We start from the raw sequence: 22528 nt of genomic DNA on the forward strand, positions 1-22528 counted from the left end.
ATGGTCTATTTGCTTATAACTTGATTGCTACTGTTTGAAGACCTTAAAAGGGTTCAACAAGCAATTTTGGTATCATGGCAATGGTAGATTGATGGTTACTAGAACAAGATCTGCAAGCACTTACAAATTGCACTGGAGGTCCATGGCTTGCGACATATTGATACTTTGCGGAAACCTGTTGAGGCAGCGGGGTAGAAATTCATGTATTCTTGGAAATTTAATGAATGGGCTGAATTGAAATTAATCATGTGTTATAAATAAAAATAAATATAGGGTTATAGGTGCATGTCATTAATTGTTAAAATCGAAAGGCATTGTGATTTGATGGACTCCCAGAAAAAACTAAGCTGGAACAATTTTATTATTATTATTATTATTATCCACAAACGAATGCGAATCCAACAATTTCCTGCAGATCTTAAAGGGGCCCAAATTATTAGATATTTATTTTTGGGTGGTCAGCACAGCACGGCACAACGGTGTCCAATTCTAATAAAAGGGGCCCAGCCATAAGAATGGAATGGAACTGGAAGGCTTTTTATTTTATTTATTTCTAATAGAAGGGGTATAATCCGTAATTTTGAAAGCGCCAATCTGCATCAGCGACCAAACCTGGAAGGAAAGAAACTGCTAGTGCATCAGCCTCCGGCTAAGACACACAAACAAGAGAGCTTTGGTTTGAGTTGACAATCATTCCTCTCTCTTCCTCTTCTTGGGGCTTGAATAGAGACGATGAATTTGGTTACTTACAGTTGCGGCAATTACACTATTTGCTCCTCTTCTTGCATAGCTTCAACCTCCACCTCCATGCATGCCAAGCTCACTGGCAGCCATGGTGAGTTGAATAAATATATTTATATATATATATCCATGTAACTCTCTCTCTCTCTCTCTCTCTGCTTGCACATCACATTCTGTAAAGATTGTCTGTTAAATTATTCCCCCCTTCCTTCTTTCTTCCGATTCAGAATCTATTAGAAACGCTAATTAAACCGAATCATTCTATCCAAAAAGGCCGTAAATACAAATTGTTCGCCGGAGATGTAGATGTTCGCCCAAACGTGGTGGCGTCGCTCCAAACTCACCGGGGCGCCACCAACTCTCGTGTTTCCACTATTACCGCAAGTGGCATTGCAGGTAAATTTATGACCTTCTGCTTCTATAATGAATCATATCCGCGTAATTTGTGAAGCTTTTTTAGGGTCACAGGGATTTCTTGGTGTTTGAACTAGTCCACGTTTCCTGAGGTCTCCTGTAATTTTCTGAAAATAGACGCAAGACTCTTCCCATCTGCTACGTTCTTAATTTTCTGGTGAAACAAGTGTTACCTCTCTTTCTGTCTCTGCTCTTTTCTGGGTGTACCTATATTATAACGCATTATGGATTTTTAGAAGGTTATATTATTATTCAGGGAATGACATCTGTATTTCCTGCCTCTGAACAATGTCCAAATTTATCTTATCTTCTTTTTTGAGTCCACTGAAGCAAGAGCTTCAAGGTGAACGGAAGAAAAATGGGAGGGAGAAAAGAAAACCTCGCTGAAATCTTTACTGAATAAAATGATCAACACCATACAGAAAATAAGCTATAGCCGAGTATTTATACTCAGCTAACCTTTATAACAAATGATTGTTGCAACTTGCAACAACAGACTAACTGCATAACAAATCTAATCATTGCTTATAACATAACAGAAAACATAACAATAACAGTTACAGTGACTCAATGCAATCACAACATAGCATAAAAGAATATACGACAGCTAGTCAAACATCAATTCCTTCTACATTCCCCCTCAAATCTGACTCCATGGTAGACGATGAAGAATTGATCTTTAGGCTGTCTGAAGTAGCAATAGAACTGTGATACATAGGTAACAGCTTGAGCCCAAACTTGTCACATAGAAATAAGAATCTGTCCCTTAACAATCCCTTAGTGAAAATATCAGCCACCTGATGAAGAGTAGGAACATATCTGATTTCAACCTCACAATTTTCTACTTTCTCTCGAACAAAATGTACATTAATCTCAATGTGCTTGGTGCGGGAATGAAACATTGGATTCTCAGCTATGCTTTTGGCTGCTAGGTTATCACACCATAGAATTGGAGTATGAGCACATGGATAATCTAACTTAGAAAACAGAGACTTGAGCTACAAAACCTCAGTCACCCCCTGTGCTATAGCTTTATATTCAGCTTCTCCAACAGATCTAGCCACCACAGATTGTTTTCTTGAGTCCCAAACCAATAAGTTCTTGCCAAGGAAGACACACAACCTACTAGTAGACTTTCTAGTGACCTTATAGCTTGTATGGTCCGCATTAGTGTAAACAGTTAAAAGACAAATCACCAGGAGAAGGAGCAAACAACAAGCCTAGACCAACAACCCCCTTGAGGTACTGAAACAACCGTTTGCAAGCTAACCAATGTTGCAGTTTTGGAGAGAACAAAAATTGACTCAACTTATTCACCACAAATGCTATATCTAGTCGGGTATATGTCAAATATTGAAGAGAACCAATGATGGTCCTATAGGGATGGCTCAGAAAATAAATCACTCTCAACAGTCAATGAAACTCCCAGATTCATGGGTGTAGCACCGGGTTTGCAATCTTGCATTACTGCCTTTTTCGATAAATTCAAGGTATATTTAGATTGAGTGAGATATGTACCAGTGGTATCTCTATAACCTTTAAATCCTAGGATGTAATTGACAGATCCTAGAGTCTTGAGTGCAAAATGAGTATCCAAATCCTGAATACATGCTTGAAGAGCTATAGAATCAGAACCCATAACAAGAATATCATCCACATGCACCTAAATAAGCAACACATACTTGGAGGTCCTTTTAATAAATAGAGAAGCATCAGAAACAACTCTTATGAAAGTATTGTTAACATCTACTTGCTGAATATTCTAGTCAAAAGTGATTGCCAAAGAGAACAATACCCAAATAGTAGGACCCTTGATAACATGACTGAATGTTTCAGCATAGTTAATTCCAGGAGTTTGAAGGAAACCCTTAGCTACTAACCAAGTTTTATGCTTGAGAACTGACCCATCAGAGTTATACTTGACTCTAAACACCCATTTACAGCCAATAAGATTCATATTAGGAGAAAAGGGAACAAGTTCCCATGTATGATTATGCTGCAATGCAGAAAATTCCTCTTTTATAGCTGTAGCCCAATTAGAATCTAAGAGAGCCTCATGAACAGAATTAGGTTCTAGGGAACTCACTAAGGCATGAGAAGTGACAACAAGCTGCTTAGATTTAGACCTGGTGATCATAGGATGAATGGAGGGAGTTGGAGCAGCTTTATGTTTAGGTAACTTGGGTGGAATTGACTGCTGATCAGAGGTTGTGGTCACGGGATAGGTAGAAGGAGAAGGACCAGCAGAAACATAAGTAGATAAGGTAGGGATAGAAGGCTGTGCTAGTTGAGGAGAAGAAGAACTAGAGGCGAAGGAAGGAAGAGAATGAAGGAAAGTAGTGGAAGAACTGTTCGAAGTTGTCTCGGAGTGAGAAAACAAAGAAGCAAGAGTTGAAAACATAATAGATAATGGGTACTCATTTGGATTAAATTGCACATGTCTAGACACATAGACTCTACTTGATGGATGCAAACACTTATATCCAGCTTAAACATGGCTATAACCAAGAAACACACACTTGGTAGAATGAAAATCAAACTAGTGCTTGTTATAGGGTCTAAGATAAGGAAAACAAGTACATCCAAAAGGCTGAAGTTACAAATAGTTGGGTTGTTTGTGGTAATGTAGTTCAAAAGGAGAATGAAACTTGAGAGGTGAGGCTGGTAATAGGTTTATGGTGTAGACAACAGTTTGAAATGCTTTTACCCAAAATTTCAAGGGAATATGAGTATGGGCTAATAATGTTGTTGTTGGCAAAATACAACAATTAAAATTTTGTGATGTGGGGTTCACTCGAGCTCGGTGTCGGGTGAAGTTAGGTTGCCGTAAGAGATGTTGCTTCAAGGGAGGTTGCCGTTAGGATGCTCGCCGCAAGGATTTGCCGCTAGTTCTCGCCACTAGCTTTCGCCACTAGCTCTCATCACTATCTTTCGCCACGAGGTCTCGCCACTAGGTTCGCCACAAGGTTTCGCCACAAACTTCGCCACAAGCTTTGCCGCTAGCTTCGCCACAAGCTACGCCGCTAGTTTCGCCACAAGCTTTACCGCTAGCTTCGCCACGAGGTTCGCCACAAGCTTCGCCACAAGGTCTTGCCGCTAGCTTTGTCACTAGCTTCGCCACTAGTTTCGCCACAAGGTCTTGCCACTAGCTTTGCCATAAGGTCTTGCCGCTAGCTTTGCCACAAGGTCTTGCCACTAGCTTTGCCACTAGGCTTCGCCACAAGGTTCGCCACAAGGCTTCGCCGCTAGCTTCGCCATAAGCTTTGCCGCTAGCTTCGCCACAAGCTTTGCCGCTAGCTTCGCCACGAGGTTCACCACTAGCTTCGCCACGAGCTTTGCCACAAGCTTCGCCGTTAGGTTTGCCACAAGGATTCGGCCTTGTTAATGCTGAGAAAATAGGTTAGAAGGCTCGCGGGAATCTTCCCCGCGAAGGCCCTCCGATGCCAAAGTCAGTCCCGAATCCCGATGAATATTCACGAAAAAATAGTCAAAGTGTATCCAAGGTGATAAGATTTACCGAAGTTGGAGGTCCTGTTCATTGTCTTCTAGCTAGATATTTATAGGGCGCGATTTTCAAGGGTGGCTGGTATCGACACGTGACACTTGCCGAGTGGGTCTCTTGGCTTTTTCGGGAGACGCACATCGCAGCAAGCTTGGGGGCTTGCGGCAGTGTAGGAGGTTGGGCTCGCGGCATGATACACTGTGCCGCGAGCCCGCGGGATTGCGGCATTTGCCCCTAGCCGAAATGCTGCCGCTAGCCGAGAAGCTGCCGCTAGCAAGCGGGCGGGGAGGGGCTTGCGGCAGTGTGCCGCGAGCCCGCGTTCTTTGCGCAACTTATTTGCTCAATTTCTTGCCCCCAATTTCCTTGGCCCAACAAATGTAAGACCCATCTCAGCCATATGTTGATATTTTCTTTTAACTATACCATTTTGTTGGTGTGTATGAGGACAAGTAAAACAAGGTTGAATGCCATAGGTACAAAGATAAGGTAAAAAGGCTTTAAATTCCCCACCATTATTAGTTTGTGGAGCCTTAAGTTTGGATTGATACTGTAATTCAACAAATTTATGGGAGGTTTTAAAACCGGTCAAGGTATTAGATTTTAGTTTCAAGGGATATAGTCATGTATACCTAGTGTAAGCATCAACAAAGATGATATAATATCTATACCCTTCAGTAGAAGTGACAGGAGAGGGACCCCACGAATCTGAATAAACCAATTCTAAAGGCTTCTTTGCTGCAATTTTGCAATTAGCAAAAAGAAGCTGATGTAATTTCCCAACTTTACAAGAATCACAAAAGGAAAGATCAAAACTGGAACAAGGAATGTTGATTTTATTCAAAAATGAACTGGAGTACACAGAAAGAAGGATGCCCCAATCTGGCATGCCATTGTTGACATACATTGTTAATGTGGGCTACATTTACACTAGAAGATTAAATAAGAGAGAACATACTCTGCCCTTTACATTTATTCAAAGAAGTAGAAACATTAGCAGTAAAGGTTTTGGGCTTGACGGATGGAACAACCTTGGATACAACATGACCAAATGTTGGAGCCAGTTGGTAGAGCCCATCTTTAAGAAGTCCTCGAGATAGCATCTGCCCTGAATCCTTGTCCTTAACCAAACAAGAATCCGAATGAAACTTAGCAACAACGTTATTATCCCTAGTAAGCTGAGAAACACTAATAAAATTTTTCTTCATATGAGGAACATGAAGAACATTAGGTAAAGAAATGATGGAAGTGGGAGTTGTTTGAGTATATAACTGACTAAGACCAACATTAGAGATAGAAAGTTTCTTACCATTACCAACGACAACTTTGTCAACACCGTTCTATGGAGGGTGAATAGATAGGTTGTTAAGACTGAAAGTAATATGGTTTGTAGCTCCAGAATCTACAAACCAAGAAGGGTCACTATGATAGGAAGACAAGGAAGATTGAGACTGTGTCTGAAGGTTAGGGAATGTTGAAATATTCGAAGATAATATCTTAATCTATGATTAAGATAATGCTCACTTTTCCTATATTCTAGGAGGAGATAGAATCTCATCTACTCCTCTAAAAATTAGGAGATTTGTTTTATCCTTGTTGCTGTTTTTTTTTGTTTGAATTTAAATTCCTAGTTTTTAGGATCTCTTGTTATTTAAACTCCTCGTGGAGTATCCAAGATTAATCAAGAAGTACGGTTTCTTTCAATCTTTCAATTCTTGTTTCATTCTCGCTGCTTCTTTGCTATTTTTATCATGGTATCAGAGCCTTCATTCTGCTCTTAGATCTCAGCCGAAGCCTTCATTGCACTCGTTTTTTTTTCTCTTCTTCAGTCAGCATTCACACATCTTGTGTTCATTCCGAGGCCTTTATTGCCTTCCCTTGATTCCTTAATCACCCAAGATGTCAGCAAGCTCGGATATTAATCCTGGTATTGCTACTGGAGAATTAGAACCGGATTCAATCACCGGTATACATGGAGGTGCGGTCAACTTCTCTGGAACCAGCGGTGGAGAGTTGCCCGGAATGCATATTTCCTATAGATTGGACGGTAGAAATTATCTCCAATGGGCGCAGTTCGTTCGAACCTTTCTCAAAGGGCGAGGAAAGCTAGGACACCTCACTGCCTCACCACCAAAGACCACTGATCCAGCCTTTCCGATTTGGGATATTGAAGATTCTCTTATCATGTCATGGCTGTGGAATGCCATGCAACCCGAGGTTAGTAAGAATTATATGTTCCTAGATTCGGCTAAAGCTATTTGGGACACCATTAAGCAAACGTATTCCAAGGTACAAGATGTATCGGTAATCTTTGATATCAAAACAAAGATTAATAGCACTCGACAAGCATCTTTAATAGTCACCGAGTATTTTAACAAGATGAATGGCCTTTGGTTAGAACTAGACCAATATCAGGAAATAAAGATGATATGCAGCGATGATGCAGCCACTCTTAGTCGGATTATTGAAAGAGATAGGATTGTTGAATTTCTTGCTGGGTTGAATGCTGAATTTGATCAAGTAAGGATTCAAATCCTTGGAAGGGAGAAGCTACCCTCCCTGAATGAGGTCTTCGCTGTGGTAAGAAGTGAAGAAAACCGAAGGGGAGTTATGCTCAGTGATGGAGGGACAGAAGGATCAGCTATGACTGCCACAAAGAAGGATGGAACACGGTTTAAGACGGGAAAACTAGAGGCAAACAAGAATCGTGAAGGACTTTGGTGTAGTTTTTGCAACAAGCCTAGGCATACTCGAGATTATTGCTTCAAACTTCATGGTAAGGAGGCTGTGTTGAAAAAGATGGGTGGTTTTAAAAATATGACATCATCGAAGCTGGCCTACATATCATCCAAGGAGAACGAAGAAGGAGGAATAATCAGCAAGGCATAATCGATCCCAGGTACTGAGACTGCACAACTTGATGGTGAGGAAATTAACAAACTTAAGGCTCTCCTTAAGATTATCAATGATGGAAACTGCACTTTCGCCCAGCAAGGTAATTTTGTACATGCAGTATCTCTTAATGCCTTTAAAACTGATAGGAATGACATTTGGATCCTAGATTCAGGAGCCACTGATCACATGACCCCTAATCCATTGCTCTTTGACACCTATGAGCCTGTTGTTACTTCCAAACGAATTACCATTGCTAATGGAACTTCGGTTTCCATTAAGGGTCAAGGGACAGTCACCCTCAGCCCAAGTATTACACTAAAAAAGGTCCTACATGTGCCCAATTTATCCACCAATCTTGTGTCCATTCACAAACTCACTGATGATCTAAACTGCTGTGCCAATTTTTCTCCTAATGTGTGTGAATTTCAGGCCTTGAAGACAGGGAAGATGATTGGTGCAGCTAGGGAACAGCATGGGCTGTACTATCTGGAGAGAAAGGGAGGTTATCCTTTGATTGAAAACCGATCCTTGAAGGCTGCTGGATTCTCCCAGGTTACTCCTGATTCTGTTGCTCCTGTTTGGCTGCAACATTACCGACTTGGTCACCCTCCATTTCCTCTTCTAAAAACCATGTTTCCTTCCTTATTTCAGTCCCTAGATCTTAGTAAATTTCAGTGTGAGGTATGTGCTATTTCCAAGCATCATCGAGTGTCCTATCCATCCAGCAATAAGAGGTCATCTAAACCTTTCTTTTTGGTTCATTTCGATCTATGGGGACCCTCTAAAATACCAAATTGTTCGGGGGCCCGATGGTTTATTTCATTCATTGATGATTGTACTCGAATGGCTTGGATTTTCTTATTAAAAGATAAGGCTGCAGTGAGCACCACTCTGCCATATTTTTGTAAGCTAATCTCCACACAATTCAATTGTACAATTCAGAAATTTCGAACTGATAATGCAAAGGATTATGTTAATAATCACTTGCACCAATTCTTTCAACAAGAAGGGATAATTCATGAAACTTCGTGTGTCCACACTCCACAACAAAATGGAGTTGCGGAACGGAAGATGAGACACCTTCTGAATGTTGCCCGAAGTCTCCTCCATCATCATAGAGTGCCTAAATTTTTTTTGGGGGAAGCTACTCTTACAGCAGCCTATTTAATCAATCGAGTACCCTCAAAAACCTTAGAAAATCAAACTCCATTCCAGCTCCTCTCTACTTATTTTCCAGATCTCAATCTACATTCTCCTCTTCCACTAAAGGTCTTTGGATGTGTTTCTTTTGTTCATATTCCCAAACAAAATAGAGACAAACTTGATCCTAGGGCCTTAAAGTGTGTTTTTCTAGGATATTCTCCTACCCAAAAAGGATACAAATGTTATCATCCCTCTACAAAGAAATTTTACATCTCCAAGGATGTTACATTTGTTGAAACCCAATCTTTCTTTCCTTCACATCAAACTGGTCGCCAGGGGGAGTGTTTAGATGGTGACCAGACTATTGGGGTTGGGGAAGATGTCTTTCAAGCTCTATCTCGGCTTCCTCTCTCTCCCTCATCTCAGCAAAGCAGTGAACATCCAGCCAGCCAACCGCTCTCAGGCCCCAGCCAACAGCTTTCAGGACGGTTCAAAGGATCTCCCTATGTCTTCAAAAGAAGAAAACAGCCTGCTCTGGACTCCCAGCAAGCACCATTATCTGATCCTAGTCAAGGTAAGGAATTTATACAACCCTCTTTTGCAGAAAACGACTCTCAGTCATCAAATTCAGACTGCTCTAATCCTCCTAACCCAAGTTATGATGATTTAGATCTGCCTATTGCTGTTAGAAAGGGTGTTAGAAGCTGTACCCAACATCCCTTAACTAACTTCTTATCCTACCATCGGCTGTCACACAAACACAAAGGATTCCTAGCATCTTTAGATTCAATTGTCATTCCTAATTCAGTAGAAGAGGCCCTAAGAGATCAAAATTGGAAGCAAGCCATGATGGAGGAAATGAAAGCCTTGAAGAAAAATCAGACTTGGGAAATAATAACAAGACCACAAGGGGTTGTGCCAGTAGGTTGTAAATGGGTATTCAATGTAAAATACAAAGCTGACGGAACTTTGGACAGGTACAAGGCAAGATTAGTAGCCAAAGGATATACCCAATCCTATGGCATAGACTATTTTGAAACTTTTGCACCAGTGGCTAAGATGGCAACAGTAAGAATTCTAATCTCTTTGGCAGCATTTTTTGGATGGAAACTACAACAATTTGACGTCAAGAACGCCTTCTTACATGGAGACCTAGAAGAGGAAGTTTTCATGGAATTGCCTCCGGGATTTCAAGAAACAGAAAAAGGAAAAGTGTGCAGGCTCAAGAAAGCTCTCTATGGACTCAAACAGTCCCCAAGGGCTTGGTTTGGTAGGTTCTCTAAAGCCATGAAGACTATGGGATACAATCAAAGCCGAGGTGATCATACTCTCTTCATGAAACATTCAAGCGAAGGAAAGATTACAGCCTTGTTAGTATATGTAGATGACATAATTGTGACAGGAGATGATGAGGAGGAGCAAATGATGCTAAAAGGAAACCTAGCTCACGAATTTGAAATCAAGGATCTTGGTATTCTCAGATATTTCCTAGGCATTGAAGTTGCTTACTCTAAGGATGGTATCTTTCTATCTCAACGTAAATATGTTCTGGATTTACTTACTGAAACAGGGCTTACAGGAGGCAAAGGATCCAGTGTCCCAGTAGAACCTAATGGAAAACTATGGTAGAATCCTGACAGTCAACCAATTGACAAAGGAAGATATCAAAGGCTAGTGGGCCGGCTGATATATCTCTCACATACTAGACCTGATATTACATTCGCTGTCAGCCTTGTGAGCCAATTCATGCATAACCCTACTGAGGAACGTATGCAAGCTGTAAGGAAAATACTTGGATATCTCAAGACTAATCCAGGCAGGGGCCTATTGTTCAGAAAAGGAAAAGAATTGGATATTAAAGGCTTTACAAATGCTGATTATGCAGGATCTATCAATGATAGAAGATCAACCACAGGATATTGTGTATTCCTAGGTGAGAATCTAGTGTCTTGGCGGAGTAAGAAACAGAGCATTGTGGCTAGATCAAGTGCAGAATCAGAATTTAGGGCTATGGCCCTTGGGATATGTGAATTGTTATGGCTAAAAATTATCCTAGAAGACTTAAAGATAAAAACACGAGGAGCAATTGAGTTGTCTTGTGATAACAAATCCGCTATAAGTATTGCTCATAACCCAGTTCAGCATGACAGGACAAAGCACATTGAAATAGACCGACACTTTATCAAAGAAAAATTGGATGTAGGAATAATCAATATTCCCCATGTTTCATCTGAGGAACAGGTAGCTGATATATTCACAAAAGGTTTGGCAGCAAAGAGGTTTGAGAATTTGATATGCAAGCTTGGGATGATAAATATTCATTCCCCAGCTTGAGGGGGAGTGTTGAAATATTCGAAGATAATATCTTAATCTATGATTAAGATAATGCTTACTTTTCCTATATTCTAGGAGGAGATAGAATCTCATCTACTCCTCTAAAAATTAGGAGATTTGTTTTATCCTTGTTTCTGTTTTTTTTTGTTTGAATTTAAATTCCTAGTTTTTAGGATCTCTTGTTATTTAAACTCCTCGTGGAGTATCTAAGATTAATCAAGAAGTACGGTTTCTTTCAATCTTTCAATTCTTGTTTCATTCTCGCTGCTTCTTTGCTATTTTTATCAGGGAAAATAGCCACAGTGAGCCCCTAATACAGACCCTACTTCAATCAAGAAGACTTCATTAGACTTATTGGGAGCATTTATAAGCGCCTGTGGATTAGACTGCACCATACTACCACCTCTGCCAAAGTTTTCATTTGAAGTTCTTTGAAAATTTCTATCAAATCTATGGTAACATTTGTCCACAAAATGACCATGTTTACCACATAGTTGACAATATATCCTCCTGCCTATAGAACTGCTACGACCTCTTCCTTCTCTATGCATATAACCACCTCCACGTGAAACAAAACCTCCTCTACTAAGAAAATCTCCTCTACTAAGAAAACCTCCTATGTTAGAACCATTGCCATTTCTAGGCCAATGAGAGGCAACGTTCACATGCATTGATGGCGATGCACCAATATGAAAATTAAGAACAAAGGAATTAGACACATTCTTTGCAGCGAGCCTTTGCTCATGCATCAATAAAAGGTATTGAACCTTCTCTAAGTTTCTATCATCCATCTGATAGGTAATGAGACTAACCACAGTCTCATAGTCATTGTCTAATCCATTAAGAATAGCCAGCAACAAATCTTTATCATTTAGAGGTTCACCAATAGCTGCTAGGGCATGTCCTATGGTCTTAATTTTCATTGACAGAAAGAGCATCCTTCTTTATAGATCTCAATTGTTGCTTTAATTGAAACGACTTTGCAATAGTTTCTGAGAATAAATGTTTTCAAGAACATTTCATGCCTTGGCAAATGATTCACAATTAATCACCTGTGTTAGAACTTATTTATCTATCGTATTAAACAACCAACCAAGCAATAATTGATCTGACCTGATCTAAATACTCGGGATTGACTACTTGAGATTTAGAATCGGAGGAGGCTGGATTAGAGACATACTTCAAAGGTGGCGGAGACTTGTTGATGAGAGGAAGGAGATCGAAAGCCCTAATCGTTGCCAAGATCTGAGCCTTCTAGAATAGGTAGTTGCTGTTATCTAGATTGATTGGTATGAAATTAAAAGCTTTCGCCACCACTGAGAAATCAAATTGTGAGGCCGATGACAGAGTAGAGGAGGAACGAGGTAGGGAGGAAGAACTGAATTCTGGATTAGAGGCCATTGACGCGAGTCTATGGCTTTGATACCATGAAGCAAGAGCTTCAATAAAATGATACCATGAAGCGAGAGAAAAAAGAAAACCTCGCTGGAATCTTTACTGAATAAAATGATCAACACCATACAAAAAATAAGGTATAGCTGAGTATTTATACTCAGCTAACCTTGATAACAAATGATTGTTGCAACTTGACTGCCTAACAAATCTAATCACTGCTTATAACAACATAACAGAAAGCATAACAATTACAGTTACAGTGACTCAATACAATCGCAACATAGCATAAAAGAATATACGGCAGCTAGTCAAACATCAATTCCTTCTACACAAGAACAAATTCATGTTGGTTCACTTTTATTATCTTTTCCCTTGCATCAAACTATGAATCCATACTGTTGGTTGTTTGGGTGTACAAGTATATGAGTTTAAAAACTTCATATTTTCTCATGTTCTTTTTCAGCAGCAAATTTGATTGTGGGACACACTGCAAAAGCTTTGAGTATGGAGAATATAATGGTGAGAAATTGTTATTAGCTGTGTTTTGTTTAGCTCACCATTCTTCTGATGAAAACTGGAGTTCATATAAGGTTTGTAAGAGTTTCTCCAGCATACCATTTCAAGCATTTGGAGGCTACCCCACCCTTATGGTGACATTGCTGGCAAAGTTTTCCTAAAAAATTTGACAAGGTGAAAGCTGGGCTGAAGCTTAGAAAGTTTTCAAGCCCTGAGGTGGATACACTAACAGGAACTGAGGAGAAAAATTATAAATCAAATAATCACTTATTTTGCTTTAACTATTTGGCTTCTTAGGTAAAATATAGAAAGAGGGAAAAAGAGGCAAACTTAATTTATTTCATTTGGTTTCTGAGTACCTCCGTAGCTAGTTGAATTTTCATTCTTCAAAATGAGCCTTTTACTTTTATGTTTTGACTGATAAGTTATGCTTATCAGATCATTGTCAATTTTCCTTGAAGTCAGGAAGGAACTGCTTCTGTGTATACTTTGGCAGATGGAACCATTGGTGATTTGTTTGGGAGCTTCCTATATTCAGCTGGACAACAGGCTAATGAAGCTGTTCAGGACCAGTTATCGGCTCTCAGTTTTACTAGGTTCATGTTCTAGCCCAACTATTTCCAAGTTTGAATTTGGTATTCAGGATTTTATACTAATTTTATCTGTTGTTCATGCATATTCCTCTATACAGCTTGGCTGTTATATTTGGTGCAGGGCTTGTTACTAGCCTTTCTCCCTGTACACTGAGTGTTCTGCCACTGACTCTTGGTTATATTGGTAACTTATCACTGAAATTAATCTTTGTGGCAAAATAATTTTTTTTATTGGGTTTTCATATCTAAGCTTTTCTTGCCCTTCCTGATACTGATTATTGGACTCACTGAAATCATTCAGGAGCTTTTGGCTCAGGGAAAAGCCGATTGGAAGTAAGTAACTTGTCAAATGAGTTATTTTATTTAGTTTTTGTTTTCTCTTGCAATCCTATGTATTTTGTATTACGTGGTCTAGGATCTTTTGACCATTGCAGATATTGACATTAGCCTAGTAAGGTGATGGTATTCTCAGGTAGTGACGAGATATTATATTTTAACATGCAAATGCTGGGGACGGAAGTTTGAAAAATATCTGCCCTTTTATGAGCTTAGCACTAAAGTATCGAAGAATTGGTGGGTTTGTCATTGGCTTGGAACCTATACCTGTCATTCACTTTCTTATGTTCCAATCATTATCAAGCTTTTTGATCAAGTATTGGCAGCTCCTTGTATTTGGAAGTTCTTTCTTCATGATTGTAATACTCAAGTTTGCATGCTCCCTATGTTAAGTATGAACTAAGTGTCACGACCCAAAATTTGACCATGACCCGCGCTACCCCTTAATAGAACCATGGGCCCCATTAAAGAGTAGAAAACCTCAATTCATACAATTTATTACTTTATCAATGTGAATACAATCTAGTGAATAAGCCCATCATGTGGCTTGAACAATAAGAACTCAGTATTATCTACAAATTTAATTGTCATGTCTCACAATAACAGTGCCGATAACAATAATTAATAAAACTGTACCAGTCATCCCTATACATGTCAAACAATAAATAGTGTTACTCAAAATCTAGTAATTAGTCACTATCAACCTATTGTCAGTGCACTATCTGAAGTCAGTGCTGTACCAGGAGTGTGCCTAAGGTATAAATAAAGGAACCTCTTACTGGGGTCTCTGCTACTTGACAGTCCGAATCTACCTGCCTGAAAATGTAGGGAGGTGGAAAGACAACATGCACAACATGTACGGTACAATAACGAATCAATAACAATACAACAATCAGTTTAGTATCTCAATCAGTACAGTAAGAGGCCTTGGCCTCAAATCAATCAAATACCCAGATGTGTTGGCCTCCACTCTGGGGTTAGTGATACCCTACTAACTGGGATAGTATGTGGTGCACCGACAACTAACAACTTACTACTGTTAGCATACAGGTTCTAGCATGAATACTCCCATGACATGAATAAAAATAAATATCATATTATATTGTTATGTAAATATCAAAATGCATGCTACATTGCACTCAATTCAATCTCTTCCAATAACAGCGTAAACATTTCTAACATGAATCAATTACAAAAGCAATCACTCATGACAAGAAAGAAATGGACTCTTACTTCCTTTTTTTATGCAAGTTAAAGAATGCAATTTCAATATTTAATTTGAATAGGGAATGCAACAACTATTAAATAATGTAGAACAAAACTGAAAAATGTAGAATAGGACTAAAAATCTTGGTATCTCTTTCTCATTTTCTTCATTAGGATTGATTACAATATATATAGGAGAAAGAAAACAATCAAACCCCTATAACTAAGGAAAAAAGGAAGGAATTCTAATTACATTAATTACTAATTTATATCAATCAATCAGTCCCAACAATTAAAGTTGATTATAATCAATCCCATAAATTGATTATAATGTGGTATCTTTCCAACAATGTTAATACTATAGCCATGCACATGCACACATAGATCCCCATATATCGCGAACATACTAGCTCATATAATCTCACTATTCACAACAAATAAAGATTCTAAATGAATGCCAAAACACAATTAAAATATGGTCTATCACACTCACTTTGTGTTATTGCGAAATAAACTGATGAATTGGGCCCCTCTTGGGACGTGCTTTGATCACCTGAACAATAAATATAAATAAATTAGGTATGTCATAAAAAAAAATCTAAATTAAATAATAAAACCCAATAAATGGTTTCAAAATTTTATACTATAATTTCTCGATTTAATCACTATATTTCTAACCTCTAAAATATAAGCATCTCAATTAAACTAATATTAGTGTTACTCAATTAGTTCACCTAATCTACATTTACTGTGAGGTTTAAGATAGACCTTTAGTTAATTTTTTAATCTAACGTCTAAGCTAAATAAACTAGAAATTTTTGAAATGATTATTATTATATTATTTTGAGTTGGGTTAGGTACAGGAAGCCTCAACTGGGTTCAATTTTGTTTTTAATGGGCTTGAAACCTCATTCTTTGCTTATGAGAAGGGGCCCACACGTGAGGTCTACCAGCAACAATTTTCAAAGCCAATTGTCTCCATTTCTTGCATTCTAGATTTGAATTGGGCTTCTTATTTCTTCAAGTACAGCAGTGTACTTCTGATTCTTCTATTCTGGTGCCTATTCCTCAATTCCAAGCCTTAAGTAAAGTTGGGAAAAGTTTCCTCTTTGAATATGTCAATTAAAGATGAAATATGCTGGCAAATACACCAAGCAAAAATGAGAAAATATAACTCTGCCAGAATTCTCTGTTAAAACATAAACATCTTTCCATACAATCAAAGAAGAGTTACAAAGCCATTTATACTAGTAACGTAATATATTAATGCTATGAATGTGGACTAGAATATTAATAATAACTCAAACTCCTAAGAGACTTAATACATGCATCTAGAGAACTTATCAACTTCCTAATCAATTAAGCTTTGTCTTCAAGATACATGGAATAATTCTCAATTAATAGAATAAGTAAAAGAAAACAAATTGGTCTCTGATCCAGTTCCTAAAACCAGCTTCAATTTGTTTGTTGGTAAAGCTCTTAGGGAGTAAAAAGATTTTTTTTTGTTCTATTGACCCAATCTTACAGTTAGGCTTATATATATACACACACATATATAGTTAGGCTTATGCATATATGGTCTTTCAATTTTAACTATCATCAAAATTGAAGGAAGAATAGGCTACAAAATAAATGAGTAGTGACTTACTTGCGACCTTCATGAACTCACAGATTAATATGCCCAATGGTGTGGAAGTTGATCTCAACACAAGGAGGAATGAGTAGAGAAAGAAAGCTTGAGACCAAGAGGGAGCCAAAAAGAGACCATGAGCAGAGAGAAATAAGATGGCATGGAAACCCCCAAATTTGAAACATAATCAGAGTCCAAAAACATACCTAAGAGTGATCAAGCTAACCTCGATAGTGCGGTTCTCACACAATTGCAATAAGCAACAACAGCGAAGAAATAGAGAGAGATAGTGAAAGATTGTCACATGAGCCAAGGAGAGAGACAATGGCAGAGAATGGGTAAAAAAGGTGGAGAGAGAAGATGGGGAGTAAAATCTTGTGTGCCACTATTGATATTCTCATCATTGTTGTCATCACAATCTTTAATCACACTAAGTGAGCTCAACTACATGAATTCTGGCTATCTAATGATTGTTGACCAAAGTTTATTTGGTTTTCCTTTACCTTTTCTGATACAAACTCTTTTCATTCCATCTACCCCCTTCACAATTTTGTCTATTGGTCTTCTTCTCATATATCCAAATTATTTTAATTGCATCTCATGCATCTTATATTCAATGGATGCTACTTTAATCTTATTATGAATAGTTTTGTTTTTAATTTTGTTTTTTCTTGTATAGTTGTACATATACTTTAACATCTTTATCTTTGTAATACTTATATTTTACACATGTTAGTACTTACTACCAACATCATGAGTCATAAAAGAATCTAGTACAAAAGTTGTTCGATAAAACTTCTCTTTTAGTTTTAAAGAAATTATATGATTGCATAAAATGTTGGACTCATTTTCCACCTTGACCATCTTGTTCTTTGATTATGTGAGTCTAATCTCCCTTCTTTTTGAACAATTTATCTAAGATATTTTAATTGATTTCTTGGAATAACTTAATTTTTAAGTCTCACCATGAGATCATCCTTCTATTTGTACCGACACTTGCATTCCATGCATTTGGTTTTGTTTTTGACCTACTCAACTTAAGACTTTTGAATTCTAAGGTTTCTCTCCATAATTCAAGCTTGGTATTCACGCTTTCTTTTGTTCATCCTCAAAGCTAACATCATTTGTAAATAACATACACTAAGGCAACTCTTATTGGGATTACTGTCCTTGCGCGGTCCCCCGCCGCTCGTGCCCTCAATTTCGGCAGAAGAGGTAAATCGCAGGTGGAGGCTTTGCCTCACTACGTAGGGCAAGAAGTTGAACCCATGACCTACTGGTGCAAATCCCAACTTATTATAACCCAACCACTTGACTTGTGCCCTGGGGGCACCAAGGCAACTCTTCTTGGTTGTACTTTGTGAGTTCATTCATTGCAAGAGCAAAGAAATAAGGGCTGAATGCATATTCTTGATGCAATCTAAGTGTAATTGGAAAAGTCTCAATATCTATTTCACTAGTTATAGCACACCTTTCTGCTTGATGAGACATGTCTTTGATAACTCAAACTCTTTTTTTCTTTAAAACTCTTTGCAGAGTTTTGTTTGGAATTTGTTGTAGGCTTTTTGCAAGTCTATAGGTATCATGTGTAAATCCTTTTGCTTATATCTAGACCTTTCCATTAGATGCCTAGGTATAAATTCCATGTGCATAGGGTATCTACTTCTCTTATTTTAATCTGTATGTTTTTCTTTTCCAGATAATTGGGGACTCAGCTGCATTTTCATTGGGATTGGCAACTACATTGGCAATGCTTGGCGTAGCAGCCTCATTTGCTGGGAAGGCATATGGACAGATAGGGCAGGGACTACCTGTGGCTGCCTCTGGTTTGGCCATTATCATGGGTCTAAACCTCCTAGAGGTGATTAATCATACCAATGCTACTATTGCTCAATGATATAGTACTTATCTTAAAAGTTGATATAGTGCGCTTATCTTAAAAGTTTTACTTCATCTCTCTTTTGTGAAGTAATTTTTATTCTTCTTTTAGATTTCATCTCCTCTACAGGAGTATCACATCACTGACCATGAAAATGGATATTGGTAAAATGAAACATACCCAAAAAGGTTGTCACGACCTGAATATGGCGGGTCTGTGACCAGTGCAAGTTCAGGAAGCAGTGGGGTCAACCTGGGATTGCAAGCTTGAAACAACTAAATGACCAATGACAATATTAATCAGTTGCATGACTGGAAAATTTCTAAACAATTCTATACCAAGTGGTATCATGGACAGGATAAGTAACCTGAACATGGTGCATAGGGACTAAATAAATTATGCCCCTATTACCTATGTACCAAGGTCTAAGGTCAATCCGTCAAGCCCACATTGAACTTGATTGTCATTTCATCCGAGAAAAGATCCAACAAAACATTATATCAACAGGTCATGTCAAGACAGACAAATAACTAAGTGATATATTCACAAAGGCTCTGAATAGTTCTAGAATTGACTATCTATGTAACAACTTGGACATAATTAACATTTATGCTCCAGCTTGAGGGGAGTGTTATAGAAACTAGATCTATGTAAATATGGAAATATGGAAATTAGTCTATGTAATTATGGAAAGTAGAATATCTTAGAGTATAATCTTAGGATCTAGATTATATATATTTGCGAAATATGTAGCAATGAAAAGAAATAAAAGCATTTTTCGTTCATCTTCTACACTAATGCTATCAGCAAATCTACGGCAACACCTAAATATTAAGTGCTAAAAGAGTTGTTAATATGTAACCTAATATACCAAAACACACCCATCTATTATATAAATATCTTGGAGTGTTGTAGATGAGAATGATTCAATATTTGGTCATGGTTTTTTAACATGTGGTGTTGTTGCTAATACAGCTAGAGTTTGAGTCAAGATTTAATATTAGAAGCAAAGGACGCAATGCAACAACTGAAAGACATGCTTCAACTTCTAGTTCATGGTCAATTTTGGTTGAAGAAGTCAATTAGATGGCACTAATGAGGAAGATAATGAGAAATATAAGTCCAATGATGGAGGGTGACTTTCTTAATCTAAACTAAATCATTGAAAATAAATTAAAAGACCCTATTTTGTTCTCTTTTAGCATGAATTTTTTTCAAGACAGTATTATCTAGTAATTTAGTTGCAGTGATTATATTTTCTCTTTATTTTTTCTAACATTTGTACTTTGTTTTGATTGAATGCGCACGTGCACTTTCCACTTTGCGCTTAAGCTCTAGAAGGCCTTTGTGCTTGAGTACTTGTAGAACCTTTAAAAACACTAATTTTGTATCTCCTCTACAATCATATATGTTCGGCAGTGTTAGATAATTATCCTCAATCTGTCTACCTTACAGAAGCATAGGCTTTGATTGGTTTCTATCTGTGCTTCAGCTTACAACTTGCTTTGAACTTTAGCTCTGTTAGCTATTTGACTAGATTGGATGCTTATAGTGGCATGCTTCACTGTTCCTGAAAGCCCTAGGTGGAATCATTTCATTTATAGATAGATGTTAGCCTTGGCTAATCTCCATCTTTTCCGTGGTCTTTCTGGCCAATATTGCAGATAATTGAGTTCCAGCTTCCATCATTTTTCAACAACATTGATCCTCGTGCTGCTGCTGCTAATTTTCCTTCCAGTAACAGATTTTCTAAATTTGCCTTCAGCCACTCAAGTTTTGATCAATTGAGCGAAGCTGGCTAGTTGGTTGAGCTAATAACTTAAAGTACAATTAACTGCTAAAAAACATTTAAAAATGTCAGGTGTGCAAGCATATTTGGCTGGGCTTACATTTGCATTGGCTGCTTCACCTTGCAGTACTCCTGTGCTGGCAACCCTGCTTGGATACGTAGCTGCATCTAAGGTACTTCCAAATTTTTGATGATGTCAAATTTTAGTCAATTTAACTTTTCTCAGCCTGCTTTACATTGATCATTCTGGAACTTTAGAAATAGATTAGCACTCTCTCTCTCTCTCTCTCTCACACACGCGCGCGCGGGTGCGCACGTATGCTCACTCATTTCAGTTTATTTGCTAATATGAACTTATTCATATACATGGTTTTTTATTGGAACCAATTGAATCTGGAAACAAATGTTCAGTATGGAACAAAATTAATGGAAGCAGAAGCTGCTGATACATCATTTCCTTTTGATGCTTGTTCACTGTTGATTATTGGATAAAAAAGTAATTATTGGATTCAATCCTGAGTTACAGATTTGCTATAATGATTTAGTCATTAAGTAAATAATCATATGAAACTCTCAACAGGATCCAGTAATAGGGGGCAGCTTGTTATTGACATACACAACTGGCTACGTTGCTCCTCTACTCCTTGCTGCTTCCTTTGCTGGAGCATTGCAGGTATAAACTTTCATCACTGCTAAATCTTCTATTGGCGCTCTTGTTGTGCATTAACTTATTGATTGTTACTGTCTGACACATATGTAAGGTTTAGGATGATGCATTTTGGAACTAACTGAAAACATCTTTTTTTACCTAGCAAAAAAGAAGTTATTTTAGTGCCTTGTATGGCTACAGTATGCAAGAGTCTTCTAAAGCAACTCTCTGATTGGATCAAATCTTCCCGCAACCTGTAGGCAGGGGATGAAATTGTTCTAATGAAAATGCTTTTCTGCATACCACTTTATTTTCTTCTTTGTGGTGCTCTTTTTTCTCATTCTTGTTTTAGTAGTCATTAGTATATTCATTAGCACTTGCTGACACGGAAGGTGTCTGCAGAGCCTGCTTTCTTTTCGCAAGTTCTCCACGTGGATCAACCCAACAAGGTAATTCTTCAGATTCTTAAGCCAGATGAGATTGGGTTGTGTTAAGGACTAATCTTATGTTGCCTCATTGACTTCACTGGATGTCGACTGTTGTGGTTTACTCACTTATCTTGGCAATTCCGTTTTTCCTTATTCAATGGTCCCAAGTGTTTGGATCACAAGGCAGTTAACCTGCCATTTTTGAGCGTTATAGTGCCTGATACATGTAGGAATTTGATGCTCTGCAGTGGCGCTCTGCTTTTAGGTGGGGGTATTTATACTCTGCTGGACAGGCTTTTCCCAGCGACTATGGCTATGTAGATTTCTACATTTATGATGTCAGCATATTTCATAAAGGCATCGCCTTGGCATCCACCTTACTCTTGTATCGCGCTTTCATTGCTACTTGAAATGTGGAAAGAGTGGGTTGCATCAGCTTGGCTTCCAAAATCTCACTCTGTTATCGCGCTTCTATTGCTACTTAGACATGTGGAAAGAGTGGATATGCACGGAGGTTGTAGTATTGATGTTTCTGATATTATGGTGGTTGCTACATAAAGGTGTCATGTACAGATATTGCTAGATAAGTCATTTTTTTTTTTAAAACTCGGTAAACCTTTGAAAGTGCACTGGATGAAGAAGTTGGAACTTTTTGTTTTTAAATTTGCCAGACCTTAATCTTCAATCCATATGCATATCATTCTGAGAGAGATGACATGACCGACTGGAATTTTTAATTTTGTCCAAATACCTTGAGTGTCAATTAACTGTCCCGAAATAAAAAAAAAAAATGATTGTTTCGCTTGTTGCCTATTAGTTAGGAGAAATTTTGTAGTACCTATAGGTATTACTAGTCTATACAATATAAAATAATTGTTGTATTAATGTCACATTTTCTGTATTAATATCACACTTTTTATATTGTTTAGGATAGAATTTAGAAATTTATCAACAAGCACAATGGAGTTCTAGGCATCCCATTGGTTTGATCATAACAAAATCAATTGTGAAAATGAAAATAAGGGAAGGAAATGGATAGCCGGGGAGAGAGATTTTAAAATATAAAGGTAAAATGATTTTT

At 38.0% G+C, this 22528-nt stretch overlaps 1 protein-coding gene across 5 annotated transcripts; it reads left to right on the plus strand.

Moving 5' to 3' along the window:
- The first annotated feature begins 556 nt into the window (after window positions 1–556).
- On the plus strand, window positions 557–22176 carry LOC127791909 (cytochrome c-type biogenesis ccda-like chloroplastic protein). Of its 5 annotated transcripts, none has more exons than XM_052322086.1 (12): window positions 557–835; window positions 969–1137; window positions 12885–12940; window positions 13403–13533; window positions 13629–13714; window positions 13832–13863; window positions 18402–18563; window positions 20246–20318; window positions 20443–20543; window positions 20951–21043; window positions 21422–21468; window positions 21678–22176. In XM_052322086.1, exons 1-12 carry the CDS (start codon window positions 812–814, stop codon window positions 21766–21768), a joined length of 1065 nt encoding a protein of 354 aa, XP_052178046.1. In that variant the 5' UTR covers window positions 557–811; the 3' UTR covers window positions 21769–22176. The 5 variants fall into 5 exon arrangements, with proteins under 5 accessions (XP_052178046.1, XP_052178047.1, XP_052178044.1 ...); XM_052322084.1 differs by having other exon boundaries at window positions 559–835; window positions 1015–1137; window positions 12888–12940; window positions 21678–22175; XM_052322083.1 differs by having other exon boundaries at window positions 561–835; window positions 1015–1137; window positions 21678–22173.
- Window positions 22177–22528: the final 352 nt, after the last annotated feature.

Source organism: Diospyros lotus, chromosome 15 (genome assembly GCF_014633365.1).
Source record: "Diospyros lotus cultivar Yz01 chromosome 15, ASM1463336v1, whole genome shotgun sequence".
NCBI lineage: Eukaryota > Viridiplantae > Streptophyta > Magnoliopsida > Ericales > Ebenaceae > Diospyros > Diospyros lotus.

Coding starts and splice junctions, on each gene's coding strand:
- LOC127791909 (XM_052322083.1), top strand. CDS start 733: ATGAATTTGGTTACTTACAGTTGCGGCAATTACACTATTTGCTCCTCT. Junction 12,941..13,402: donor TGAGTATGGAGAATATAATG/GTGAGAAATTGT, acceptor CCTTGAAGTCAG/GAAGGAACTGCTTCTGTGTA. Junction 21,469..21,677: donor ACGTGGATCAACCCAACAAG/GTAATTCTTCAG, acceptor TGATACATGTAG/GAATTTGATGCTCTGCAGTG.